Source organism: Tamandua tetradactyla, chromosome X, assembly GCF_023851605.1.
Source record: "Tamandua tetradactyla isolate mTamTet1 chromosome X, mTamTet1.pri, whole genome shotgun sequence".
Lineage (NCBI taxonomy): Eukaryota > Metazoa > Chordata > Mammalia > Pilosa > Myrmecophagidae > Tamandua > Tamandua tetradactyla.
In genome coordinates, this window is record NC_135353.1 from 107,759,002 (window position 1) to 107,785,198 (window position 26,197).

The 26,197-nt window shown below is 37.3% G+C and overlaps 1 protein-coding gene across 1 annotated transcript in view; it reads right to left on the bottom strand.

Moving 5' to 3' along the window:
- ZC3H12B (zinc finger CCCH-type containing 12B) overlaps window positions 1-26,197 on the bottom strand; it is a 154,383-nt gene that overhangs the window by 5,461 nt on the left and 122,725 nt on the right. Inside the window, exons 5-7 of the mRNA XM_077146823.1 lie at window positions 12,445-12,571; window positions 11,324-12,078; window positions 320-459 (exon numbers count right to left, since the gene is read on the bottom strand). Of these exons, the coding sequence (XP_077002938.1) occupies window positions 320-459; window positions 11,324-11,925 (742 nt within the window). The 5' untranslated portion in view covers window positions 11,926-12,078; window positions 12,445-12,571. The remainder of the gene's footprint in view (window positions 1-319; window positions 460-11,323; window positions 12,079-12,444; window positions 12,572-26,197) is intronic.

Consider the following 26,197-nt stretch of genomic DNA (forward strand, 5'->3'; position numbering starts at 1 on the left):
AGTTATGTTCATAACAGATTCATCCCCTTTTAGTCTGAAGTCTAAAGGCAAATAGAAATGCACTCTTCCTTTTTTTTCAACTGGGTGCTTTATACTTTGCTGAAGTGAGTTTGCCTCTATTATCTGCCCCATCTACAAAGCAGTGACCATTTTATTTGGATCAAAAAACACTTTTTAAAAATATACTTAATTAAATATTTTTCAACATACATAAGAACTTAGAGAAATAATTATCTCAATCATGACCATGAACTTGTCCCCAAACTATCTTGCTAGATGTGCCTATGGATGAGAAGGAATGTCTTATTTGAAATATTACCTGTAATTGGTGCATCAGGGCGGGATTGCTCCTTTCTCCATGCAGGCACAAATACAGTAATATCTTTATGGCCTTTATCTAGAAACCAATCCACAGCAAGTTGTATTCCTCTGCAGGAGAATCCCTCTTTATTCCCATGGCTTTAGGAAGATAGACAATGACAGGAAAGCAGATTGACAATAATTAAGAAACAAATACCCAAGCAGATTTTTTTCTTGGTACCAAGGAATTAACAACAGGCATTTTCTTTCTTGATGATCTAAAAGAATGTATTTTTAAAAAGAGCAAACAAAAGTATTTTTTATTCAATCATTACAAATATTGCCATTATTATTACAACTTCATTCTAGGCCAGGGATGGTTAATTATAACTCCCAACTTCCAGCAGCTCTGGTGGCTATTTCTTATCACTAGCTCCATTTTCTCTCTTCTCTTCCTATTTCTTCTAGCAGAGATTTCACATTTGCAGGAGAAAAACAAAAGGAGGCATCACAAGAGGTTTAGATAAAGGTTATATGGAGGGTTACTAGGAGATGGCATTTAAACACATCTTATGCTTAAAAAAGACAAAAAAAAGACAAATGTTGACAAAATGTTTATATCTATTTAATTAAATACGATGCACCAACAAAAATCATGTTCTTGAAAATTTTAAGATGTGGAAATGCTCACAATACAATGCTAAAAGAGAGAGAAAAGAATATAGGCCAAATTTAATGCAATCCTAATTTTGCAGAAGAAAATCTATGTTTAAGCTCAGAAAAATATACTATAAATAGATACATTAAAATATTAGTAATCAATATACTGCATGAGAGGGTTATAAGTGACATTTTCTTTCTCTAATTCCAATTTTTTTCAATAATCAAGTATTCTTTTGTAATCAGAACATGATGCAAAAAAGAAAAACTTCTATCACAATTATTTTAAAACCCAAAGAGAATTCATTTGAATGGAAATTGGGAGAGGGAAAATCTGCAGATAAATTGAAGAAAGATATCTTTATTGTCACATCTTAAAAATTCAAAAATGGTTTACCAAATTTGTGCTTAGATTTACTGTGGAAATTATTATTTTAGTCAAATATGGTATCTGGTATTCTGACATATACATAAGCCACTCTAAATTATAGTTACCTAAACAGCTCAGATGTTACAACAAATTGTCATACATGCACCAATCCTATTACAATGAAGCAAAGAGTACCTGTCAAACAAGACTAATCAGAAGAAAAGAATGGTTTTGTTAGAGAGCTAATTAACCTACAATGCCATGAGGGTCCTCTCTTTAGATTTCTCTCTCACTAATTGGAAATTAGATCCAATTATATTTACTTTTTGGGTGAATTTCAGAAGCCCTATCAACACATACACTACAAGATTTCCCACTATCCTATCACTCTTGAGACACATTATAAAAATGATAACAGCTGTGATGTTTGAGTGGAGGAAGATGGTGGCTCTGGGTGGTCTGGGGTCCCACCAGCTTTGAGAATCCCCAAGTGTGGCAAGTGCAGCCTGAAGCAGAGCACCTCTTTTTTGACCCTGTCCCAGGCTCCCTCACCACCATTGGCAGTGGAGCAAACTCAAGAGTGTGGTGCAGGCTGGGCCAGGGCAGAGTGAGATACTTCCAGGCTCCACCACCCACCCTCCACCCCTGACAGAAGCTTTGAACAACCAGCAAGAACTGACACGAACAACTTCCTTGGAGTACCAGAAAATAGTTAACAGGCTCCTAAGAGTTAAGGAAAGTTCTGTCATAACACTAGCAGGATTCTAGTTTAAGGAACAGATGCCTTAGAGTCTAAATTTCAGTGATGACACTTTACAATATCAAAATGTCCAGGTTTTAACAAAAGATTATAAAACATATGCAAAAAAAAAAAAAGAACAGTAAGTGATGGTCCAGGCAAGGGAGAAAAATAAAGCATTAGAAACCATCAATGAGGAGGACAAAACCTGGACATACGAAGCAAAGACTTTTAAAAAATGGTCCTAAATATGCTTGAGAGCTAAAGGAACACAAGGACAAAGAACTAAAGAAAATCAGGAATGATAGATGAACACAATAAGAATATGAATAGAGAGATGGTAGTTATGAAAAGGAACTGAACATAGCTGAAGACCACAGGAACAGAAATTTAAAATACCCTGGAGAGGGTCAATAGCAGATTGGAGCTGGAAGAAGAAAGTATCAGTGAACGTGAAGATAATACAATTGAAATCATCCATTCTGAGGAGCAGAAAGAGTAAGCAATAAAGAAAAGTGAATAGAACTTGAGAAACCTGTAAGACACCATCAGGCATACTAACATACATGCTGTGGGAGTCCCAAAGGAGAAGAAAGAAAGGGGCAAAATATTCAAGGAAATAATGGCTAAATACCACCCAAATTTAACAAAAGAGATGAATATGTACTTCCAAGAGACTCAATGAACTTCAAACAGAATAAACCCAAATAGGCCTACACTGTGGTTTATTATAATCAAGCTGTTCAATGCCAAAGAAAAAGAGAATTCTGAATATTGTAAGAGAGAAGCAGCAAGAACATACAAGGGAGCCTCAATAAGAGTAAGTGCTGATTTCTTATTGGAAACCATGGAGGCAAGAAGGCAGTGGAATGTTATCTTTAAAGTGCTGAAAGCAAAAAATTGCCACCCAAGAGTTCTGTTTCTGGCAAAACTGTCTTTCAAAACTGGGGGAGAGATTAAAACATTCCTAGATAAACAAAACCTGAAAGAATTTGTCACCACTAAACCAGCTCTACAAGAGATGCTGAAGAGTTCTGCAGTTTGAAAGGAAAGGATCCTAAACAATAGATCAAAGCCACATGATGAAATAAGTATCTCTGGTAAGGGTAATGACAAAGGTAAATATAAATGCCAGTACTATTGTATGATTGCTTTGTAACTCGACTTTTTACTTCCTACAGGATCTAAAAGTCAAATCCATAAAATGTAATTAGAAATCAGTGGTTTGGGGACTCATAATGTATAAACAAATTTGGACAGTTACATAATAGTAGGGGATGGTGGTGTAAGGAACATAGTTAGTGATAGTATTGAAGTTAAATTGACATCAAAGCAAACAATATGGGAACTCTGTATTTTATGCATGATTTCTCTGTAAATCTATGACTTCTCTACTTAAGAAAAAAAGATTGTTACAGATATAGGATGTTAAATTTAAGCCCCATGGTAACTACAAAGAAAATATTGGAGAATATGCAAGCTTATAGAAACAGAAATTAAAGTACAGGTTGCCAGAATTAAGGGAGAGGGGAATTAGAAGTTAATGTAAAATGGGTGTAGGATTTCTGTTTTGTGGAGATGGGAAATTTTTGTAATAGAAGGTAATGAGGGTATTGCAACACAGTGAACTTGATTCACTCAACTGAGTGCCATGCTTAGGAGTGGTTGAAATTGGAAAGTTTATATTGTGTATATATTTCCACAACAACAACAAAGGAAGAACAACTAAGGAGACAATGACAAAGGCAGTTCAATATCCTGGATGGGATCTTGCAAGGAATAAGAGAAGGGTAAAAAAAACATGATTAGGACATATGAAAAAATTGGAATATAGCCTGTAAGCTTTGTATCAATGTTCAATTTGTTGAACTTGATAACTTCACTTAAGTTGGATACATAGGTGAATATCCTTGTTCTCAGGAAAAGTACATGGCAGTATTAAGTGTTTGTGGAGTATGATATATACAATATTCAGAAAATGGATTGATAAATTGATAGACAAATGGATAGATGGATGGATTGACAGATTGATGGATAGATAGATATGGTAAATGTGGATATCTGGGGGGGGGATAGGGATACGTTGGCATTCTCTGTATGGGGTTTGTATTATTTTTGTAACTGCCTTATAAGTTTGAAATTGTTATAGAATAAAAAGTTTTAAATTACAAAAATTATGTATATATAGCATTTAAAAGTAAGTTACTACTTAAAGCAAGTTACTACTATATTGAAAGCTGGAAGCACTTAAGGAAAAAAAAAAGCAATATATTTAACTACCAATATACTGTATGGTAGCCTTAGGGAGAGCTACCACTGATTGCTTCTAAAAAGTTGAATAGTGAGCAAATTGGGTAAGTCCACAATCCTTAAAATATTGAATTATCCCAGCAGGAGGCAGGCAGGTAGGGAAAAAGTCCAACTGTGACTTTTTTCCCCACTGCTATGTGCTGGTAAGTGTAAAAAAATAATATGAACTTGGAAAAATCATCAGAATTGCAATTAGAAGGGGGAATTTGAAGGAAGGGGATGGAATTTCAGTTCACTTATAGCACTGCTATAAAATGTGTCCTTTTCTTAAACACAGTATAAGTCCATAAATAAATACAAGAGTAACATTTCTTGTTGAATACTCTAACATTTTATTTTATATTGCCAAAATATTCATCTTAAATACTTTTCCTCATTACAAAAATAATATATGCTCCTAGTATAAAATGTGAAAATACATAAAATATAAAGAAAAAAAAAACCCTCAAGTACTATACTACCACCCAGAGAGAAACATTATTAATATTTTGATGCATTTGTTTTTCTGGTATTAGTTTCTTAATATACTGAGACAATTATAATGCTAAGAAAAATGTATCATACCCCTAGCATTCCATTAAAAATGTATTACAACTATGCCATTGGAGCATTCCATGTGGTACATTAATGCCCAATAAGAATTAGAAGGCATTTTCAATGATGAAGACCTACATAAAGGTCCAGTATGCAGTTTAGTGCTCAGTAAGTATTTAAGGAATGAATGCATTTTTTTAAAAAGGAAGATAAAATAACACTTGCAAAATGACATGTTTTTGTTCAAACCCACAAAGTGTCTTCTTACAATCTGAAAAGGCTAAAAAACTTAGGACCTGTAAATCATACAGAGTGCCTTAAAAATACCTTACAGCTTGCTTTGTCTGGTAAAGTGGCTTAGAAATATATCATGATCCAGATTCTTAAGCCAAATTCTGCCTGGAGATGGGTTGCTTGCCTCTCCTTCTGCACTTTTTTATTTCAAATGTTTGGACTTCTCCCAGACCTTATAAAGAATATGGTGGCATTTACATTTGAAAGCCTTAATATTCTTCAGTATTTGTTTTTTTCACCCAAAGTGGTCAGCTTTCATAATTAATTTCTCTTTAGGATTTGAGCATATATCAATTTGTGAATCATAGGTACACCACTACCACAAATGTTAAATAAATGCCATCAAAGACAAATAAGGCATCATTATTTCAATGCAGTCTCATCCAACACACTGAGAAGTGACAGATGCTATCATGTAGCCTGTCTAAGAAATACCAATCTCATGAGAAAGTTACAGCCAGTCAATGAGAACAACAAATAGAATTTAGAACAAATGCATAAGTAGCACTATAGCTCTGAAGTTTGATCATGACAAATGTGACTGAAGAATAAATGGAGTTGATCAGAAACTTATCTAGTCAGACAAAACAAGGGAATGGGAGCTAACAGGAGCAGAGTTGGTGATTTAAAAATCTCATGTGGTCCACTATGCACAATTTTAATGTGCACTTATAAATAAAGTTGAGTGTTGATTTTTGCTTTATTTAGATTGTGTTAGGTACAATTTAGCAAAAGAACTCATATAGGAGAAAAAATTCACCTTCCACTCAGTGTGACAGTTTGGTATTGACACAGACTAGATATGTTGACACTGATTACCTTGGTAATTAATTTCTTCATTATTCCTTACAAAGCAAAAGAACCAGAATGTCCTTCATAATCAGAGCTTGAACAGAAGGCAAAAGACAATGAAGATCCTGTATCACCATCAAGTCAAAGTCCTCAGAGAAGTCCTGGGTTCTTTTTATTCCCATCCCCCAAACACAAAGCTCTTGAAAAATGGTAGGTCTTGGTAAACTGATCCAATTCAGGATGTTCTGGTAAGGAATTGGGCAAATCCAGTACTACTTTCCTTCAAGAATCACTCTAGTTTATGCTTGTCAGGAACAAAGCAGAGATACCTTTGGTTCTTTGAATATAAAATCACCCTCTGCTTTTCACTGGCTTACCACATTATTTTAATTGCTGTGGTATTGTATGCAGGTCTTTTAACTTTCTTGTTACTATGCTTCTGGCTTCCCCACATTAAAACAGGAGAGATGTCTAGCTGCTTTCCCTACCTTGTGATGATACTGTCATGATTTAAAAGATTTGAAAAAGGAAATCTGAAAAAATATTCTTTGCTACTAGAAGAGATAAAAATATTCTCTACACTAACTGCCACATAATATTGCATGGTATTATTGAAAAAGCATTAAAGTCAGATTCAGATTTGAACACATTTGTCATTTATTATCTGCAAAATGAGGCTAGTCTGTCCTTGTAGGGCTTTTAGTGGGAATTAAACCATATATGAAAAAGGACCTGTCACAGAATAGTTATTCTTCAAAGCTAACTTCACATCATTCATTTGAAACCAGAGGATTTAAGTTCAATTCCTCACTTTGCTACTTAACCTTGCCTGGATTCAGTTTATTCATCTGTAAAACAAGGTTGTTGTGAGAGTTACATATTTGTTTCAATTTGCTAAATGCTGCCAGAATGCAATATATAAGAAATGCAATGGCTTTCAAGAAGGCAAATTTATTAAGTTCTAAGGCCATAAAAATAACCGCACTTAAGGTATCCAGTCAAGAAAGGCTGATGTCTGTCACATGGGAAGGCACATGGCTGGTGTTGGCTGGTCCTTGTTCCCAGTTCTGTTGCTTCCAGCTTCTGATGCCAGTGGTTTCCTCTCTAAGCTTCTGTGGGTCTCAGCTCCTCCAGGACACAACTCTGAGATCTGGCTTACTAAGCATCTCAAGGGAAGGCACATGGCAATGTCTGCTGGGCTCTGCATTTCCAAATGTCTGTTTCTAGGCATCTTCTCTCTCTGTTGGTACTCTAAGCATCTCCAAATGTCTGTGTCTCTTTTGGCTCTGAAGCAACTGTTCTCCAAGCATCTGAACTTCCTCTAGAAATGTTTCCCCTTTTGAAGGACTCCAGTAAACTAATCAAGATCCAACTTGAATGGGTGGAGACACATTTCCATCTGCTCAGAAGGCCACACCCACAATTGGGTGCATCACATCTCCTTTGAAGTAATCTAAAGTTTCCACCCTACAATATTGAATCAGGATTAAAGGACATGGCTTTTCTGGGGTACCAACAGTTTCGAACAAGCACATTCCACCCTCTGGACCCAAAAAACACATAGTCTTTCCATATACAAAATAAATTCACTCAATCACAATATCACAAAATCCTTAAACCATTTCAGTAACAATACAAATACACTACAAAGTCAGAAACAGTACAAAATCTCATCAAAGATGGTTACAGGAATGGTCTGCCCTAAGGCAAAAATTCTCCTCTGGCTATGGACCTGTGAAACTCACAACAAGTTATCTGCTTCCAATATACACAAAGGAGGGACAATCATAAGATACATGTTCTCATTGCCATAGGGAGAAATCAAAAGGAAAATGGGTCACCAGACCCAAACAGATTCAGAAACATGTAGGGCAAACTCCATTAGATTTCAAAGTCTGAGAGTCATTTACAGAATGACATTTCATCCTCTGGATTTCAGAGAGTGGTAATCCCATCCTAAGGGCCCACGTAGCATCCCTGTTTTGTCCAAATGCTGGGGTGAGGGTTGCAACATTGGGACACATTGAGGGGACAACCTTCCTCTTGGCTCTCCCCTCTCTAAGCATTGGGGTAGCACCCAGGATCTCTGTCATTTCCAGGATACAAGCTCAAGCCCTCCAGAAAAATTGGACAATTACCAAGCTCCCCCCAATCCCTAGTTTATTCACTCCACCCTCTCTGAGGCCTGGTGCATCAAAACTCTCCTAAACATTGTGGTGGGAGGCCCACCTTCTGCTTTTGTGGCAAACTCATCCTCCCCACATGGATGGATGGGGCAGCTCTTCTAGCTCAAGATTTCTTGGCTTCAGACCTTAGCTTCCATGGATCTGCCTTTGAAGTAAATTTTCCTTCAATCTGTCCCTTTTCGTCTAGGTTGGCAGTGGTTCTGTTCATACAGATCTCATAAGAAATTTGTTGATTTCCATGCATTATGTAGGGATCATATCCATCAGACAATAGGACCGTCCACAAATCTTTTCTGGATAACTCTATCTCTAATCCTCGTTTGTCCTGTAATGGCGGACTGCTTCCATATTTGTTTAAATCTTTACGTGGGTCCCTATTCTCTGGGGTCTCACTTTCTGGAAGCCCAGAATTTTCCAGACCATCAATTTCTGGTTTCTTTGTACCCAAGAGTTCAGTTCTCAACTTCTTTCCTGTCATATTTTACTGTAAGCTGCAAAGAGAAGCCAGACTGCATTTTCCACATTTAGTTTGGAAATCTCTTCAGCTAAGTACCCTAGATTGCCACTTTTAAATTCTGCTTTCCATCCAATACCAGTAGTCATTTTTGCAAAATTCTCTGCCAGTTTAAAATAAGAATTGCCTTCCTTCCAGTTGCAATGACACATTCATCATTTCTGTCTAAGTCCTCATTGAAGCAACTTTAGTGTCCAGATTTCTACCAACAGTCCATTCAATGCATTCTAGGCCTTCTATATCAAGCTCCTCACAACTCTCCAAGAATCTTTCCCTTATCCATTTAAAAAGCCATTCCAACATATTTGGTATTTTCAAACTGCAACGCCCCATTTCTCTGGCACCAAAATCTGTTTTGGTTTGCTATGTACTGCTGGAATGGAATACACAAGAAATGGAATGGTTTTTAAAAAGGCAATTTATTAAGTTACAAGTTTACCATGTCAAGGCCATAAAAATGTCCACACTAAGGCATCCAGGGAAAGATACCTTTACTCAAGAAAGGCTGATGTTTGTCACAGGGGAAGACACATGGCTAGTGCCAGCTGGTCCTTGTTCCAAGTTCTGTTTCTTTCAGCTTCTGATGTCAGTGATTTCCTCTCTAAGCTTCTGTGGGCCTCACTTAGCTCCTCCAGGACACAACTCTGGGTTCTGGCTTACTAAGCATCTCAAGGGAAGGCACATGGCAATGTCTGCTGGGCTCTGTATTTCTAAACATCTGTTTCTAGGCATCTGCTCTCTGTTGGTACTCTAAGCATCTCCAAATGTCTGTGTCTCTGTTGGCTCTTAAGTACCTGTTCTCCAAGCATCTGTGTTGACTCTGAAGCAATCGTTCTCCAAGCATCTGAGCTTCCTCCAAAAATGTTTCCCATTTTAAAGGACCCAAGTAAACTAATCAAGATCCAACTTGAATGGGTAGAGTCGCATTTCCATCTAATCAAAAGGTCACACCCACAACTGGGTGCATTACACCTCCATCGAAGTAATCTAATCAAAGGTCTCCACCCTATATTGAATCAGGATTAAAGGACATGGTTTTTCTGTGGTACACAGCACATTCAAGCCAGCACAATATTAAATAGGACTATATATTAAATTGTACCTCCAGATAGCCTGCTAGGCAACTCCTGCATATTGGCAAGAGTTTCCTCATCTTTGCTCCCTGTGTCTGTGTGGGAGCACCCAATCTGTGCTATGTACTATGGGGAAAACAAGAGAGGTACAAAACAAGATCCCTGCTTTCAAAGACAATGAGATAGTCAAATAAAAAACTTCTACTCTAAGGTTATTTCTTTTGTTCTGATTGCTTAAGGTCTAAGGATTCCAGAGACTCTATTAAGCAGTGATAGACTCAATAGGAAGTAGGCTCCTGATCACTGGGGATTTTTAAGCCACAGCTGGATGACATCTCATTAGGGAAATAGAAAAAGGAATTCCTAAGACTTTCTGACATGAAATAAAAAATCATATGAGAAAGTACGGAATATGAAGACACTATATGTACCATATTAGTTTCCTATTGTTGCTGTAACAAATAACCACAAACTTAGTAGCTTAAAACAACACATATTTGCTTTCTTATAGTTCTGGAGGTCAGAAGTCTAAAATTAAGGTGTTGGAAAGCTATGTTCCTTCTGGAGGCTTCCGGGAAGAAAATTGTTCCTTGCCCTTTTCAGCTTCTACAGGCGGCTTATATCCCTTGGTTTATGGCCTCCTTCTCACATCACTAAAACCTCTTGTTTCCATCATAACATCTCCTACTAATGACTATGACCCTCCCACATTCCTCTTATAAGACCTTAGTGATCAAATTGGGCCCACCTGTTTAATCTAGGGTACTCTCCTACCTCAAGGTCCTTAATTATATCAGCAAAGTCCTTTTTATCATGTAAGGTAACATATTAACAGGTTTCAGGGATTAGGATGTGGAAGTCTTTGGGGGACATTATTCAGCTAGCTCAGGTACTGAAGCTCAAGACAGAATAAATCATTGCTATGAAAAAAATCAGAGAGGTCTTTGTGGAGGTGGTGCATCTGGAAAGGTATGAAGATAAGAAGGAAGTTAATTCTAAGCTAGGAAATTATGTGAATACAGGTAATGGGGTAGAAATCAGTATAATGTATATAGGTACTGTTAAAGAGACTGATGTAAATGCTATAAATATGACAGATGAGATCAAATGAGAGGAAGGAAAGTCCACATCATAAAGAGTCTTAAAGGCAGGCAGAGGCATCCATTCATGATAGAAAGGAAATTGGGAGTTACTACAGGCTCCTAAGTAAGCCTCAAGTGATGTTGTGAAAGTAGCAGTTTCAAGATGATTAGTCTAGGAGAAGTACATGTTGGAAAGGGGTCCCTGAGAGAAGCAAAAGCTGAATGGTTGTGTCTAGGCTGAAGCATCACTGTTGTCTAAGCTGCCTTCAGAACAACTAAAAACAAATTGTCAATGATGTCAAAGGAGAGAGAAAAGGCAAGGGCAGATCACTTTGGCCTCTGTCCACTACTCTGGCACAAGCTACAAACAACAACCAAGGGCACTGCATAGTGCTTTGCAAAGAAAGATGACTTCCATGAGCCTAGGGCAGTCTTAAAAAAAGAGTAAGAGAAAGTATACCAGGCTTACCTCATTGCCACATTACTTCCATCGATGACAATTGGCCTCAAATTATCACCATTGTCTATTTCATCTTCAAGAGATCGCTCAGGGCTTGCAACCTCTCTGGAACTGGGCCCACAAGGTACTAACAGACTCAAGTTGACTTGTCCTTCCAAATCACCTTTGTTCCCAAGTCTGACAAGCTCTGCTAATACATCATTAATAAGTGATTCTGGGCCCAGCTTGTTCAGCACTGAGCGAATCTGTCCCTCTGCATAGCCCAACTTTAGAGCAAAGTCCATCTTGGCTTGATATTCCTTCTCCAGGTCAAGTTTACTATCCTGTAGAATGCTGCCCTGGGAGAAGCTTGGACAATCCAGGCAAGGAGATCTGCAGAGCTGGCGGTGTGGCTTAGAGGACATCTCTTTTTTCTTTAATTGAGCATATCCAGGTTGGCAGCTGTTGTTGTCACTGCTCTTGAGGCCTATCAGTTCAGGGTCACTCTCAGAGCTCCAGTCTTCTGAATCAGCATTGCCTTGCTCAGTGCTATCCTGCTTAGGATGCTGCTTCTTTTCCTTGGAGGCACTTTTCTCCATTTTTGATGTCTCTACTGCAGCTGTGGCCGTCATCACGTTCACTGGGTAGTTGAGGTCTAATGAATTCTTTTATTTTTAGCCTTCTGGAAATCCATGTACAGTGGCATTCTTCTGTAGTAAAATGTGGTGGTGGTGATGGTGCAAGAATTTGCCTTTTTAGCTTGGTATATTTAAATGTTCCTAGTCCTAGAAATGAACACACATACCACAATCATATTTAGCAAAGTTATGGAAAATAATTTTAGAATGCAGATATTTTAAGAAACTGCATGTTCTCCTGAATTTTATTTTTATGCCTAAAATTATTGGACTCAACCTTGTATTAAAATATTGGCTTATAGAGATGATGTCAGCAAGATGATGGAGTGAGATGCTATGTTTCCCCACAGAAGCTAAAATAAACAAAAAGGAACTTCAAAAACCATCTTTATCAAAGTTGTGGATAACAGTTAAAGGGTTTCAGTAAAAGGGCAAGTGCCAAATCAAGGAAAAGGTAACTTGAAAAGAGTAGAATCTTGGGGTCCATTGCTGGTCTTTCCCCCATCACCTTACCATCTTGTTGCAGAGCTGGCCCATACTCCCAGGGCAAGTCCCTTCTCTTGGTTCTGGAGAGAGCAGAGTAACCCTTGTGTACATACTAGAGTGCATATACATCGGTGCCAATCTGTTTGCTGATAGCCTGAAGAACAAAAGACATTTCACCAGCTTGCAATTCCAGAACCTACCCTGCATGAAGAAGTAGCCCATGGAGCTTTCCTACTGAATACTGTAGGGGAACAGTAAAATCACAGCTACAGGGGCAAAGGAATGCTGGATGCATGACATCCAGTATAGTGCTTGGGACCATAAGAAAACACTGTTTTCTAATGCAAAGGGGACATTCAGATCTGTATAAATGGGGGATTCCCTAGGACTATTCACACATATCCAGGACAAGACATATGCATAGAAAAGATTATGAATGATACCATGGTTTGGGTTTGGCTGTTCTTTAAACACATTATAAGGATGGCTAAGCTCTGAAGGAGGGCACTTGCACAGGCCAATCTGCAAAGACTGGGAAAAGTGAATCTCTCTCTCTCTCTCTCTCTCTCTCTCTCTCTCTCTCTCTCTCTCTCTCTCTCTCTCTCTCTCCCCCCCCCACTCATTCCCTCCTTCCCTCTTTCTCTCCTTCTCTCCCTCCCTCCCTCCCTCTCTCTCTCTCCTGGCATTTAAGTAAATCTTTGTCATAACACCAGCTGGATGCAAATGTAAAGAACAGAGACCTCAGTGTCTAAATTACATAAATAACACACTCAAATATTAAAATGTCCAAGTTGCAACAAAAGACTAAAAAACATACAAAGAACCAGGAAATGGTGGCCTGTGCAAAGAAGAAGGATAAAGCATTAGAAACAACCAAGAAGGAAAACCAGACCTTGAACATAACAAACAAAACCTTTTTCAAAATGACCTTAATTATACTCAAAGAGCTAAAGAAAAGTATATGTAAAGAACTGAAGGAAATCATAAAAATGATCAATGAAAATAAAGAGACTATCAATAAAGAGAGAGAAGTAATGAAAAGGAACCAAATAGAGTTGAAGAATATAATAAGAGAAACAACAACAGCAAAAAAAACCCTTAGGAGGGTTCAGTAGGAGATTGGAACTGACAGAAAAAAGAATCAGGGAACTTGAAGATAAGACAATTTAAATTATAAACCCTGAAGAAGAGAAAGAAAAACAGTGAAGAAAAGTGAAAGAGCCTAAGGAACTTGTTGGACACTATCAAGTATTCCAATCAGTATGTGCACTTTTGGAGTCCCAGTAAAAAGAAAGTGGCATAAATAACATTTGAATAAATATTGGCTGAAAACCTCTCAAATATAAGGAGAGACATGAATATATACATCCAAGAAACTCAACAAACTCCAAGCAGAATAAACTCAAATGAACCAACTCCACAATATATTATAATCAAACTTTTAAATGCCAAAAATTAAAGACAGAATTCAGAAAGCTAAAAGAGAGAGGCAATATATTACGTACAAGGGATCCTCAATAAAATTAAGTGCTGATTTTCACTGGAAACCATAGAGAAAAGAAGGCAGTGGGATGACGTATTTAAAAGGCTGAAAGGCAAAAATTGCCAACCAAAAACTCTATATCCAGCAAAATGGTCTTTAAAATGAGGGGTAGACTTCCTGGTCAAGATGGCGGCTTAACAATGTGTGCATTTTAGTTCGTCCTCCAGAACTACTACTAAATAACCAGAAACAGTAACAAGACACACAGCGTACCCCAGTCTGGACCAGCTGGACTGGCTGTGAGCCCCCACAGAACCGTGAGTTCCCAAAGCTGTGGTGGCTGGCGCCCCTCCCCCATAGGCTGCTTCCCAGAGGGGAAAGGAAAGGAACTTAACCAGCAGTAGGGACTGAGCACAATCAAACACCAATTGTGGAATTAATGAACAAATTCTGACTACTAAAATAGGCCCCCACCTCAGGTGAACCTGGTCAAAGCAGAGGTTGCTCATTTTTGCCCTGGTGCCAAGGGGGCAGGGCTGACATAAAAAGGGGAAAAAAAAGAAGGAAACAGAGCTTTTTGTGGCTGTGTTTCTACAAAGGCTTGACTGCTTTTGGATATAGCAGCAGGACTTCTCAGGTTGCAACTGCCACAGGCATAGGCAGAAGTGAGCTTGTTTGGGGGCTTGTCTGGAGCCTGTGCCTTCCCCAGGGGAGGGGTGAAGCCCAACTCAGGTGCAATCCCTCCCTCAAGGAATTCAGACACCAGGGCTTGGTAATTTGAAGCCATGAAAACCAGCCTACAACCTCTCCTCTGTTTCCACCACGCCTCCAGTAGGGAGAGTCCACCAAAGTTAAAGGTACCAAATCATCTTATGCTGGTGGGACCTGCAGGCAGACAAGCACCACATACTGGGCAGGATAAGAAAAACAGAGTCCAGAGACTTCACAAGAAAGTCTTTCAACCTGCTGGGTCTCACCCTCAGGGAAAATCAACACAGGTGACTCTTCCTGACAGGAGGGCAGGTTGGTCTTGGAAAATCCGGCTGGGGTCTATAATATCTAAGTAGACCCTCCTAAGAGTGGGGGGGTAGGGGAAGGCACCATACAAACAGGGCAAGAAACAATAAAACAAGAACTCAAAAATTCCCCCCTGTTAAACAAAACTTAAGCTAGAGGTCCAGATTAAGCTGAACTGAATGTCAAAAAACAGATACACAACAAATTCATCCAGTAAGAAAGCCCTAGATAAAATAAGTGAAAGCAATCTCCAGAATAAACTAATTAAGGTAATTAAATGCTTAGACGCCAGCAAAAAATAATGAATCACACTAGGAAAATTGAAGATATGTGGCGCCCAAACGTGGGGCTTGAAGAAGAAGTCTCCAAATCAATATTAAGGAACCAAGGAAAAGTCTCATTAGAGGCACGTGTGTCCAGCCTATAGAAGAGGAGTCGAGTCATATTGGTAAAGTAAGCATTTTCCTTGGATCATCAGGGTAACGGGTAATCATAATAGGCGGCTGGAGGAGCATGTGTGTGTGTTAAAGCTATTGGGGTGCCTGTTAAAACATCTGAATTAGTAAGCTTATTTGAGCTCATTCAAAAACATTGTTGTTGGTTTCAGCCTTAAGGCCATAATGTTTTAAATCTTAAGTAATGGAAATTCGTTATGAAGGCTTTGCAGTGAATATAAGACGGAGAAAATATTCCTGTTTCTATTTGGTTATTGTGTTCAGTCAGGCAATGAACTACCTGGCTCATGCTTTGTCTTAAACTCTAAGTTGTGTTTCTTCTCAGTCTCCCACTACCACTTCTTACCCTGTTTCGACAGTTGCTTGAGCCAGACTCGGCAATTGGTGCCCAAACAGGGACCTAATAAGGGAACTCTTAAAGCATAAAGTGAGGAGATGCTCCAGGGACATCCACTACAAATACTACAGGCGGGCCTTTTTGAGTTGAGCAGTGGCCCTTATCTGTAGAGAGGTTTGAGGCTCTGACTCGGTTGATTTGGGAACAGTTTGGAGCAGGAGTCTCGTGGTTCTTGGAATTCTCCAATATTTATTGCAGGAGGGAGGTCAGGAAAATGGAGAATGTTGACTGATTTGATAAAAGTTGATACTGTGGTTCAGCCTATGGAGTCATTGCAGCCTGGCTTGCCCACACCAGTTGTAATTTCTAAGAACTGATTTATTATGATAGATTTTAAAAATTGCTTCTTTGCTGTGCCTTTGGCAGAGCAGGATAAAGAAAGATTGGTTTCTGGGCTTGCTCTTGATGGGCTGCCTTTATATAGGGATTCATGTACACCTGAGTCAGAAAGTATTCAGTGAGAAAGGTGCCATACCAAATGGGGGTCAGTGCTCATTGATGGTTCCTGTGGCAGGTTGGGCCCCAACGGGGTGTGCAGTTCAGGATTGTAGTTCTGATTCAAGGTATTCTGTTAGGTTACCTTTGTTTAGTCTGAATGATTATTCTATGAGATCTATACCAATACTACAGGTAAAGTCCTATGACTCAGAATGGGAACGGCAACCCCATCTCCTTTTGTTAACTTAAATCCTCAATAAATAGCAATTTGGAAACTGGCCATGAGTTTAGCTCCTATTCATGTTTGAAAAGAGAAATATATTTTAAAAACTAAAAATTCTTGTAGCTCCTATTCATGTTTGAAAAGAGAAATATATTTTAAAAACTAAAAATTCTTGTTAAAAACTATATATTGATAGTTAATGCATATTTGAAACATTAAAGTATTTTAAATATTTAACATTCTAACAAATTTAATTTTGATGGTAATTACATATGTGGTAAAATATTTGTTCAAAGTAATGATTTAAGTATGAAAAATATGAAAGATGTATTTTTATTAATAGGAAAACAGAATAGTTTTATCCTAAAATGAATAACTGTTACTAAGCGAGAAAAATATAGGACAAAGCCTAAACTAATATAATAAGTGCTGAGGGTTTATAAAAATAGAAATTATGGTTAAAATCAAGAAAGATTTAATGAGTCTAAAATGACAATGTTTTCTTGGACTTTTAGCCTGTTCTAATGAAAGGATATAAAAAAATTCTAAATAATTAGAAAGCAAAGAGTCTGTGTTTTATCAAAATAACTTATGTTAACTTTTTTCATGTTGTTATCTGTATAAAAAATACTGATTTTCTCCTGGGTATCATTATACTGGCAAAAAGTGCTTCTTTTCTTGCCCTAAACCAGGTGGCTTAATCTGTTAATCTAAGTACTATTACTATAAATGAATCTATTACTGACTAAATAATATTCAAATCATTTAAATACCTAAATTCCTTTAAGCCAAAATACTTTAATGCTTTGTCCAGTGTTTATATAAACTATATATGTATAAACTAAATTTATCCCAAGATAACCATGGCTTATATTGGAAGCAGATCAGATTTGACTGCAAGGAAAAAATATACTTTTGGAGTCTTTTTTGTTCACCTGATGTTGCCATTACATGCAACTGATATTGCTATCACATGACCTTGGTAAGAAATAGTTAAAATGTACACTCTAGCTGGGAGGACTGGTTATCCCCCCAGAAGGAGGTGTACTTTAATAAAGATATCTAGGTCCCAGGAAGCTCCTCTTGGTCCCTAGCCAGTTCCCAGAGGACCCAACTGGGCCCGGTCATGTAAGCAAATCAGAATTTGGCCACTATTGTGAGAAAATATCATAAAAACTGCATGAAATAAATTTAAAATTAGCAAAAATGCACAACCAATTATAAAGAATCCACATTCTTGCATTCCTTTTTAATCAATCCAATGAATTCAATTTTAAAAATCTGGGCATTTACTATGGGTACACGTCACTATTGACACTCTGCTTTCATTTTTGCTACCTGACACTTTAGGGATGCCTAATTATATGTTACAAAACTTGTTTAATATTTTACAAGGAGATTCTGATTTATTAAGCAAAAGGCAGTTAACAGCTGCAGCTGAATGAGAGTTACAATTAATTGAACAATGCATTCAAAAAGAACAGCTTGTTCAAATAGATTTTAAAAAGCCTGTTGATTTTATTATTTTCTTTACCTTGCAATCTCCCACAGGCCTATTTTAGAAAGACGGTGTTTTAAAATGGATTTTTTTACCAAACAATTGACAAAAATGTTTAAATACATATTTGCAAAAGATTATTTCTTTAATAGTCAAAGGTCACCAAAGATATTATCAATTAAGAGGTCATGATCCCTAATTGCATAGTGTGTGATCTCACAAAGGAAGAGGTTCAAAGTCTATATATTTTCAATACCTCTTGGCAAACAGCATTAAGTGACTTTAAAGGACAAATGAATAATCATTTGCTATGTCAAAACTTTTACAATTTTTAAAAATGAACGCAATGGATTTTGCCTAAAATAGTTCCAGCTTCCCCGCTAGCTATTACTGTCTTTACCAATGATAATATTAATGGGAAGGCTGCATATGTCACCCCAGTGGAAAACAAGTTAGAAAATGCCTTATACCTCAGCTCAGTGTACTGAATTAGCAGCTGTAATTCAAGTATTGCAAAGTTTTCCACAATTTCTTGATATTGTTTCTGATTTTGAATATGTTTGCCAAACAGTTACTCACATTGAGATGGCTTCTTTGTTTAAAAGAAATGAATTGTCCTGAATGTTTTTACATTCACAAACATTAGTCAAAAGCTGAATTACTCCCCTTTTTATCATGCATATAAAGAGCTCAAACCAATCTTCCAGGTCCTTTATCATTACAAAATCAGCAAGCAGATACTCTTATGGAGGTAATGCAAAATCCCACAACATTTCACAAATTGACTCATATCAATAGCAAAGGGCTGTGAAAGAAATTTCCATCCTTTTTAAACAGCAAGCTCAGGACATTGTTAGGACTTGTCAAACCTGTGGGCCTTTAAATGCACTCCCATTTGCATCAGGGATTAATCCTAGAGGTCAAAAAGCAAATGAATTATAGCAAATGGATGTTACTCGTATTTCACATTTTAGTAAAATGCAATATGTACATGTTATCATAGACACTTGTTCTCATTTCATCTGGGCTACCGCACAATCTGGAGATCGTTTTTGCCATGTTCAATCACATTTACTTAATGCTTTTGCTGTTGTGGGATGCCCTCAATCTATTAAAACGGACAATGGTCCTGTTTATACAAGAAAACAATTTCATAAATTTTGTACTACTTTTAATATTACTCATATTACAGGAATTCTACACAATCCCTCAGGGCAAGGAATTATTGAACGAGCAAACCGGACGCTAAAGTCCATGCTTTTAAAACAAAAAGGGGGAGACAATGATCAGGAGGATGATGTTATGAAAATAAGTACTCATAAAGATCAATTAGCAAAGGCATTATTTACTCTAAATTTTTTAAACATTTATGATAATTCATCACAGACTCCAGCAGAACAACATTTTAGCAATTTGGAAAAGAAAAGTGATATATCCCAAACAGAACTGCAGCTGCAGCCAATCTATTGGAAAAACGTTAAAGATGATTTATGGAAACCAGGAATGGTAAAGGTGTGGGGTAGGGGATTTGCTCTTGTCATTGCAGATGACGGAACTTCAGTTTGGATTCCCTCGAAGAGAATAAAACCCAGACATATCGACCTGGACAAAAAATAACTAAATGGGTAATGTATACTATAGGACATACAATTTTGATTGCTGAAGGACAGGGACATATTTATACTTACTGGGATTATCTGTGAGCCCTAACATGGGCCAATCCAACTTTACCAAAATAACCTAAATACAAGTTTAGGATTCCCAGGTCCAGTAAGAAGAAAACTGGTGTCAAATTTAATTCCATTTTTAGAAAGACCTATATGCTTAACTCTGGATACAAAGGATACTTGCCTGTTAGGTGGGAAAGAAAGTTGGAATGGATGGCAGTCATGTCATATGGATCGAGCAGTTATCATAATTAATGATTCCTATGGAATTGTAAGATTCCCCTGTGGGGTTGAAGATAACTGAGACTATATGGACAGGCAAGATAAATCAGGGTTTAATTCATGGAGGATAATTTGTGCCAAATTCATGGGATGATAAATATAGCATTAGTGAAAGAAATTGACAGAAAATTTTTCCTAGGACTGGGAACAATTTTCATAGTGAATTCTAGTAACTATAACTTCTTTTTAAATAGCAGCCATAAACACTATATACAAATATGTATTAGAGATCCATATATACTTGTTAAAGTTCATATGCATATAAGAAATCAAACTTCTAATTGTGAAAATTATTCTCTATTCACTTGTCCCCAAGCATTTATGTTGCAGGAAAATGAGACGATTATAGCAGCAAGGAGAAGAGGTATTTGGCTGCCGGTGCAGATGTCAAGATCTTTGCAATCCTCTCCAGAAACACATATACTGATCCATTTGGCAAAAGAATATCTAAAAAGGACTAATAGACTAATTGGATTCATTATTGCATCTGTCATTGGAATCATTGGAAGCATCACAGTGGCTGCAGTCGCTGGAACCGCATTGCAACAAACTATACAGATGCAGCATTGTTAGAAAAACACCAATGAACTGTGGCATAGACAATCTCATTGATGAGCAAACTAATAATGGACTAAATAATATAGAAATGACATTGGTTAATATTGGAGATCAAATGTATAATTTAAATTTTTTACAAAGTTTAAAGTGTAAAAGGAATAAGAGCAGTTTTTGTATTACCCTCTTAACATATGGCTTGTTTGAAATAGAATGGAAAAAAGGGAATAGGTATCTTTTAAGGCTTTCAGATAGTTTAAGTCCTGATATCTTAGAATTACAAAAAAGGGGTATTAGAATGTAAATTAGAATAATCTACATATAGCCTATGGAAGTAATGTTACACAATCACTTACCCAAGAGCTAAAAAATCTTAGGTTTGGGGCTGTTTATACTTCGCTTCCTCCTCAGCTGTGTTTAACAATAAAGAAAAAGGTGATTCTTGCAAAAACTCGTTGGCTCCCTCCTGAATCAAAGTCAGAGAGCTTGACTGGCAGCCAATGACAGGTAAGACACTTCAGAGCCTAAGGGCAACCTAAGACAGGCGCTGGCCACCTCTGCTTATAACAAATGTGATTCTTGTGAATCAAAGTCAGAGAGCTTGACTGGCAGCCAATGACGGGTAAGACCCTTCAGAGCCTAAGGGCAACCTAAGACAGGCGCGGTCACCTCTGTTTATAATCACCCTAAAAAGGTGATTCTTGTTTTCCTCGGCTTATAAAATAAAAAGGGGGAAATGTAGAAGCCAAGAGTTTAAAGCAAGACCTACAGAATTTGTTGCAAGCTGCTGGCCTCGGGATGGCAGCAGTAAACTGTGGCGATTGTTATGTAGAGCAGTCTGGGAGGAAGAGAATGTTTACCCAAAACAGTTATGTTAAGTATGAAGAACACTGTGAGATAAGAATCTTGCTCCCTCAGGAAATGCCTGCATATCTATTGACATCCTGTGGTATATAACTAAGATCTGGTTGAAAATAAAGTTGTCTGAAGTCTGTCTGAAGTAAACTCAAGCTTCAGACCCCCTGAGCCCGTCTGTGTCTTTCTTTCTTTCTTTCTTTCTTTTTTTCTCATCATTCCTTAATATCCTTCGAGATCTGTTTCTACAGAAAGCAACAGATATGGCCCAGTCAAAGGAAAAACCAACAATTCAAATGAGATACAGGAGCTGAAACAATTAATTAAGAATGTATGAACAGACATGGAGAACCTCATCAGAAACCAAATCAATGAATTGAGGGAGGATATAAATAAGGCAAGGAATGAACAAAAAGAAGAAATTGAAAGTCTGAAAAAACAAATCACAGAACATATGGGAATGAAAGGCAAGGTAGAAGAGATGAAAAAAACAATGGAAACCTACAACGATAGATTTCAAGACACAGAACATAGGATTAGTGAACTGGAGGATGGAACATCTGAAATCCAGCAAGAAAAAGAAAATGTAGGGAAAAAATGGAAAAATATGAGCAGGGATTCAGGGAATTGAAAGACAATATGAAGCATACGAATATACGTGTTGTGGGCATCCCAGAAGTAGAAGAGAAGGGAAAAGGAGGAGAAAAACTCATGGAGGAAATAATCATGGAAAATTTCCCAACTCTTATGAAAGACTTAAAATTACAGATCCAAGAAGTGCAGCATACCCCAAAGAGAATAGATCCAAATAGACATACTCCAAGACATGTACTAATCAGAATATCAGAAGTCAAAGAGAAAGAGAGGATCTTGAAAGCAGCAAGAGAAAAGCAAATCATCACGTACAAGGGAAGCCCAATAAGACTATGCATAGATCTCTCAGCAGAAACCATGGAGGCGAGAAGACAGTGGGATGATATATTTAAATTATTAAAAGAGAAAAACTACCAACCAAGAATTCTATATCCAGCAAAATTGTCCTTCAAAAATGAGGGATAAATTAAAACATTTTCAGACAAAAAATCACTGAGAGAATTTGTGACCAAAAGACCAGCTCTGCAAGAAATACTAAAGGGGGCACTAGAGACAGATATGAAGAAAGAAGAGAGAGGTGTGGAGAAGAGTGTAGAAAGGAAGACTATGAGTAAAGGTAAAAAGAAGGAAAATTAGATATGACATATAAAATCCAAAAGGCAAAATGATAGAAGAAAGTACTACCATTCACTGAATGTTAATGGATTAAACTTTAAATCAAAAGAATTAGTCTGGCAGAATGGATTAAAAAACAGGACCCATATATATGCTGTCTCTACTAAAAGGACATGAGGGCAAGGACACAAACAGACATTTACACACCAATGTTTATAGCAGCATTATTTACAATTACCAAGAGATGGAAGCAGCCAAAATGTCCATCAATAGACGGGTGGCTAAACAAACTGTGGCATATACATAAGATGTAATATTATGCAGCTGTAAGACAGAATAAAGTTATATAGTATGTAACAACATGAATGGACCTTAAGGACATTATGCTGAGTGTGATTAGCCAGAAACAAAAGGACAAATATTGTATGGTCTCACTGATATGAACTGACATTAGTGAATAAACTTGGAGAATTTCATTGGTAACAGAGACCATCAGGAGATAGAAATAGGGTAAGATATTGGGTAATTGGGGCTGAAGGGATACAGATTGTGCAACAGGACTGAATATAAAAACTCAGAAATGGACAGCACAATATTACCTAACTGTAATACAATTATGTTAAAACACTGAATGAAGCTGCACATGAGAATGATAGAGGGAGCATAAATGAAATCACAAAGAAAGATAGATGATAAAGATCAAGATGGTATAATCTAGGACTGCCTAGAGTGTATAATGATAGTGACTAAATGTACACACTTAAAAAAATGTTTTTGCATGAGGAAGAACAAAAGAATGTCATTACTGCAGTGTGCTGAAAATAGATGGTAATTAATATTTAAAAATTTCAACTTATGTGTGAGACTAAAGCAAGAAAGGTTTATTTGATACAAATTTATACTTTGACTAGTGCATCTCCTAATATAACTTATGTAGATAGTTGGTCGAACACCTTAAGTACATGGAACTTTGTATAGGACATGAGATTTTGTTGCTTTGTCCAGGTGATGTCCTGATGAATCCCAGAGTTATTTGATCAGTGAGTGGAAAAGTACTTGCAAAGTCCCCTTCAGAGAATGGTGACAACAGGAGAAAACTCAACTTCCCCAAGTTGAATTCTTGATATTCTCACAAGCAGTGTGGGCAACCAAAGCTATAAGCTGAACCCCCAGTCTTGGGGTTTGTTCATATGAAACTTAACCCCACAAAGGATAGGTCAAGCCTACTTAAAATTAGCCCTAAGAGTCACCCCCAAGATAACCTCTTTTGTTGCTCAAATGTGGCCTCTCTCTCCAGCCAACACAGCAAGCAAACTCACCACCCTCCCCCGTCTATGTGGAACATGAATCCCAGGGGGGTGGATCTTTCTGGCAACCTGGGACAGAAATCCCAGAGTGAGCTGAGGTTCAGCATCAAGGGATTGAGAAAAACTCTAGAATGAGCTGAGATCCAGCATCAAGGGATTGAGAAAACCTTCTTGACCAAAAGGGGGAAGAGTGAAATGAGACAAAGTGTCAATGGCTGGGAGATTCCAAACAGAGTCGAGAGGTTATCCTGGAGGTTATTTTTATGCATTAAGTAGATATCACCTTGTTATCCAAGATGTAATGGAGAGGCTGGAGGGAACTGCCTGAAAATGTAGAGCTGTGTTCCAGTAGCCATGTTTCTTGATGATGATTGTATAATGATAGAGCTTTCACAACGTGACTGTGTGATTGTGAAAACTTCTTGTCTGATGCTCCTTTTATCTACCTTGTCAACAGATGAGTAGAACATATGGAATAAAAATAAATAATGGGGGAACAAATGTTAAAATAAATTTAATTTGAAATGCTAGTGAATAATGAAAGGGAGGGGTAAGGGGTATGGTATGTAAACTTTTTTTTCTGTTTTTGTTTTATTTTTCTGTTGTCTTTTTATTTCTTTTTCTGAATTGATGCAAATGTTCTGGGAAATGATCATGATGAATATGCAACTATGTGATGATATTGTGAATTGCTGAGTGTATTTGTTGGGAATGTTTGTCTCTCTTTCTTGTAATTTTTTTTAATTAAAAAGAAATTTAAAAAAATAAAAAAAATTTAAAATGAGGGGTAAAATAAGACATTCTGTGATAAAGAAAAACTGAGCCTTTTGTCACTACTAGATTGGCTTTATAAGATACACTAAAGAGAGTTCTTCAGTTTGAAAATAAGAACACTAAACAATGGAACATACTGACATGAAGAAATAATCAGTAAAGATAATGACACAAGTAAATATAAAATACAGTATGTATTTTTATTTACAACTCCCGTTTTTACTTTCTATAGGATTTAAAATGCAAGTGATATATTATTGTGAGAACCATTAACAGTACTGAATGGTGTGTAAATGTTGTGGAAAGGGAAGTTTAGAGTCATGTATGTCACCAGAAGGAAAGTTTGAGGTTAAAAGATGGGAATATATAACACAGTGAATCTTGTGGTGGGAAATGTCTGTGATTAACAGTACAAATATTTAAAAAGTTATTTCATGAATAGAACAAATGCACAACACTGTTACAAGGAGTTAACAATAGAGGGGTATATGGGGAAAAAGTACCTATTGCAAACTATGGACTATAGTTAACTGTAATATTTTAATATTCTTTCATCAACAGTGACAAATGTACCACACCAATTATATGGGTCAATAATGGGCAGGGGGATAAGGTATATGGGGGGATATACATTCTTTTTTATTTTTATTTCTTTTCTCGAGTTATGAAAATGTTCTAAAATGGATTTTGGGGATATATACACAATTATGTAATGATACTGTAAGCCAGTGATTGTATACTTCAGATGGTTTGTATGGTGTATAAATATGTCTCAATAATATTGCATTAAAAATGCAAGTAAAAAAAGTCATGATAAGTAATGTCTTTAACATGGCAATGTAAGACATCCCATGGAAAATTCGTCCTTCAGAAACAAGTAAGGAAACAACAAATCCCATTTGCTTCGAAGTTTGGAGTATGGTAGAAACTGAAGGACTTCATAAATGCTGAGTTAAAGAAAAAGAAAACACGCACACACACACACACACACACACAAAGGAAGAAATCTATGACCCAGGTCTGACAGTCCAGACCCCTCTGCTTCATTTGACTCTATGCAGTGTAAGAGTCACACAGAGGCAGCATGGACCAGGTACCTGCTGCTGTGGATGCAAACCATAGAGATACTCACAACAGTGAATTAGAACCCCATGTACCACTAGACACAGGGACCAAAGTCCAAAAAGACCCAGGGTGGAAAACAAGTGGCTGGTGAGGGTGTGAATACAAATTGGCCCAGGGAATAAAAACCACCACAGCAGAACTGTTGGGAAGAGATGCACCCCATTCTCTGAATGTTGGATCACCTAAACAAACAAACAAAAATGAACCTTTTGGAATGTTGACCCCATCTGGCTCATTGGGATGGGGCTCCCTGATGGTAAGGTTACAAGAGGCAGAAAAAATTCACAAAAAAAGAAAACTGAACTGCTGTAAGGAGGATGGGTCCCAGAACTGAAAAGTGTCATGAAAAGGGGGCACTGAGTGAGGGAGAGAAGTCAAACAAATCATAAGAGCTGGTGAGAAAATTCTGCAGAAAAACCCAAACAGAACAAATCAAGATTTTCAGAGAAGAAACAGAAGAAAGCAAGTTTTCTCCTTGAGGTGAAACAATTGTAC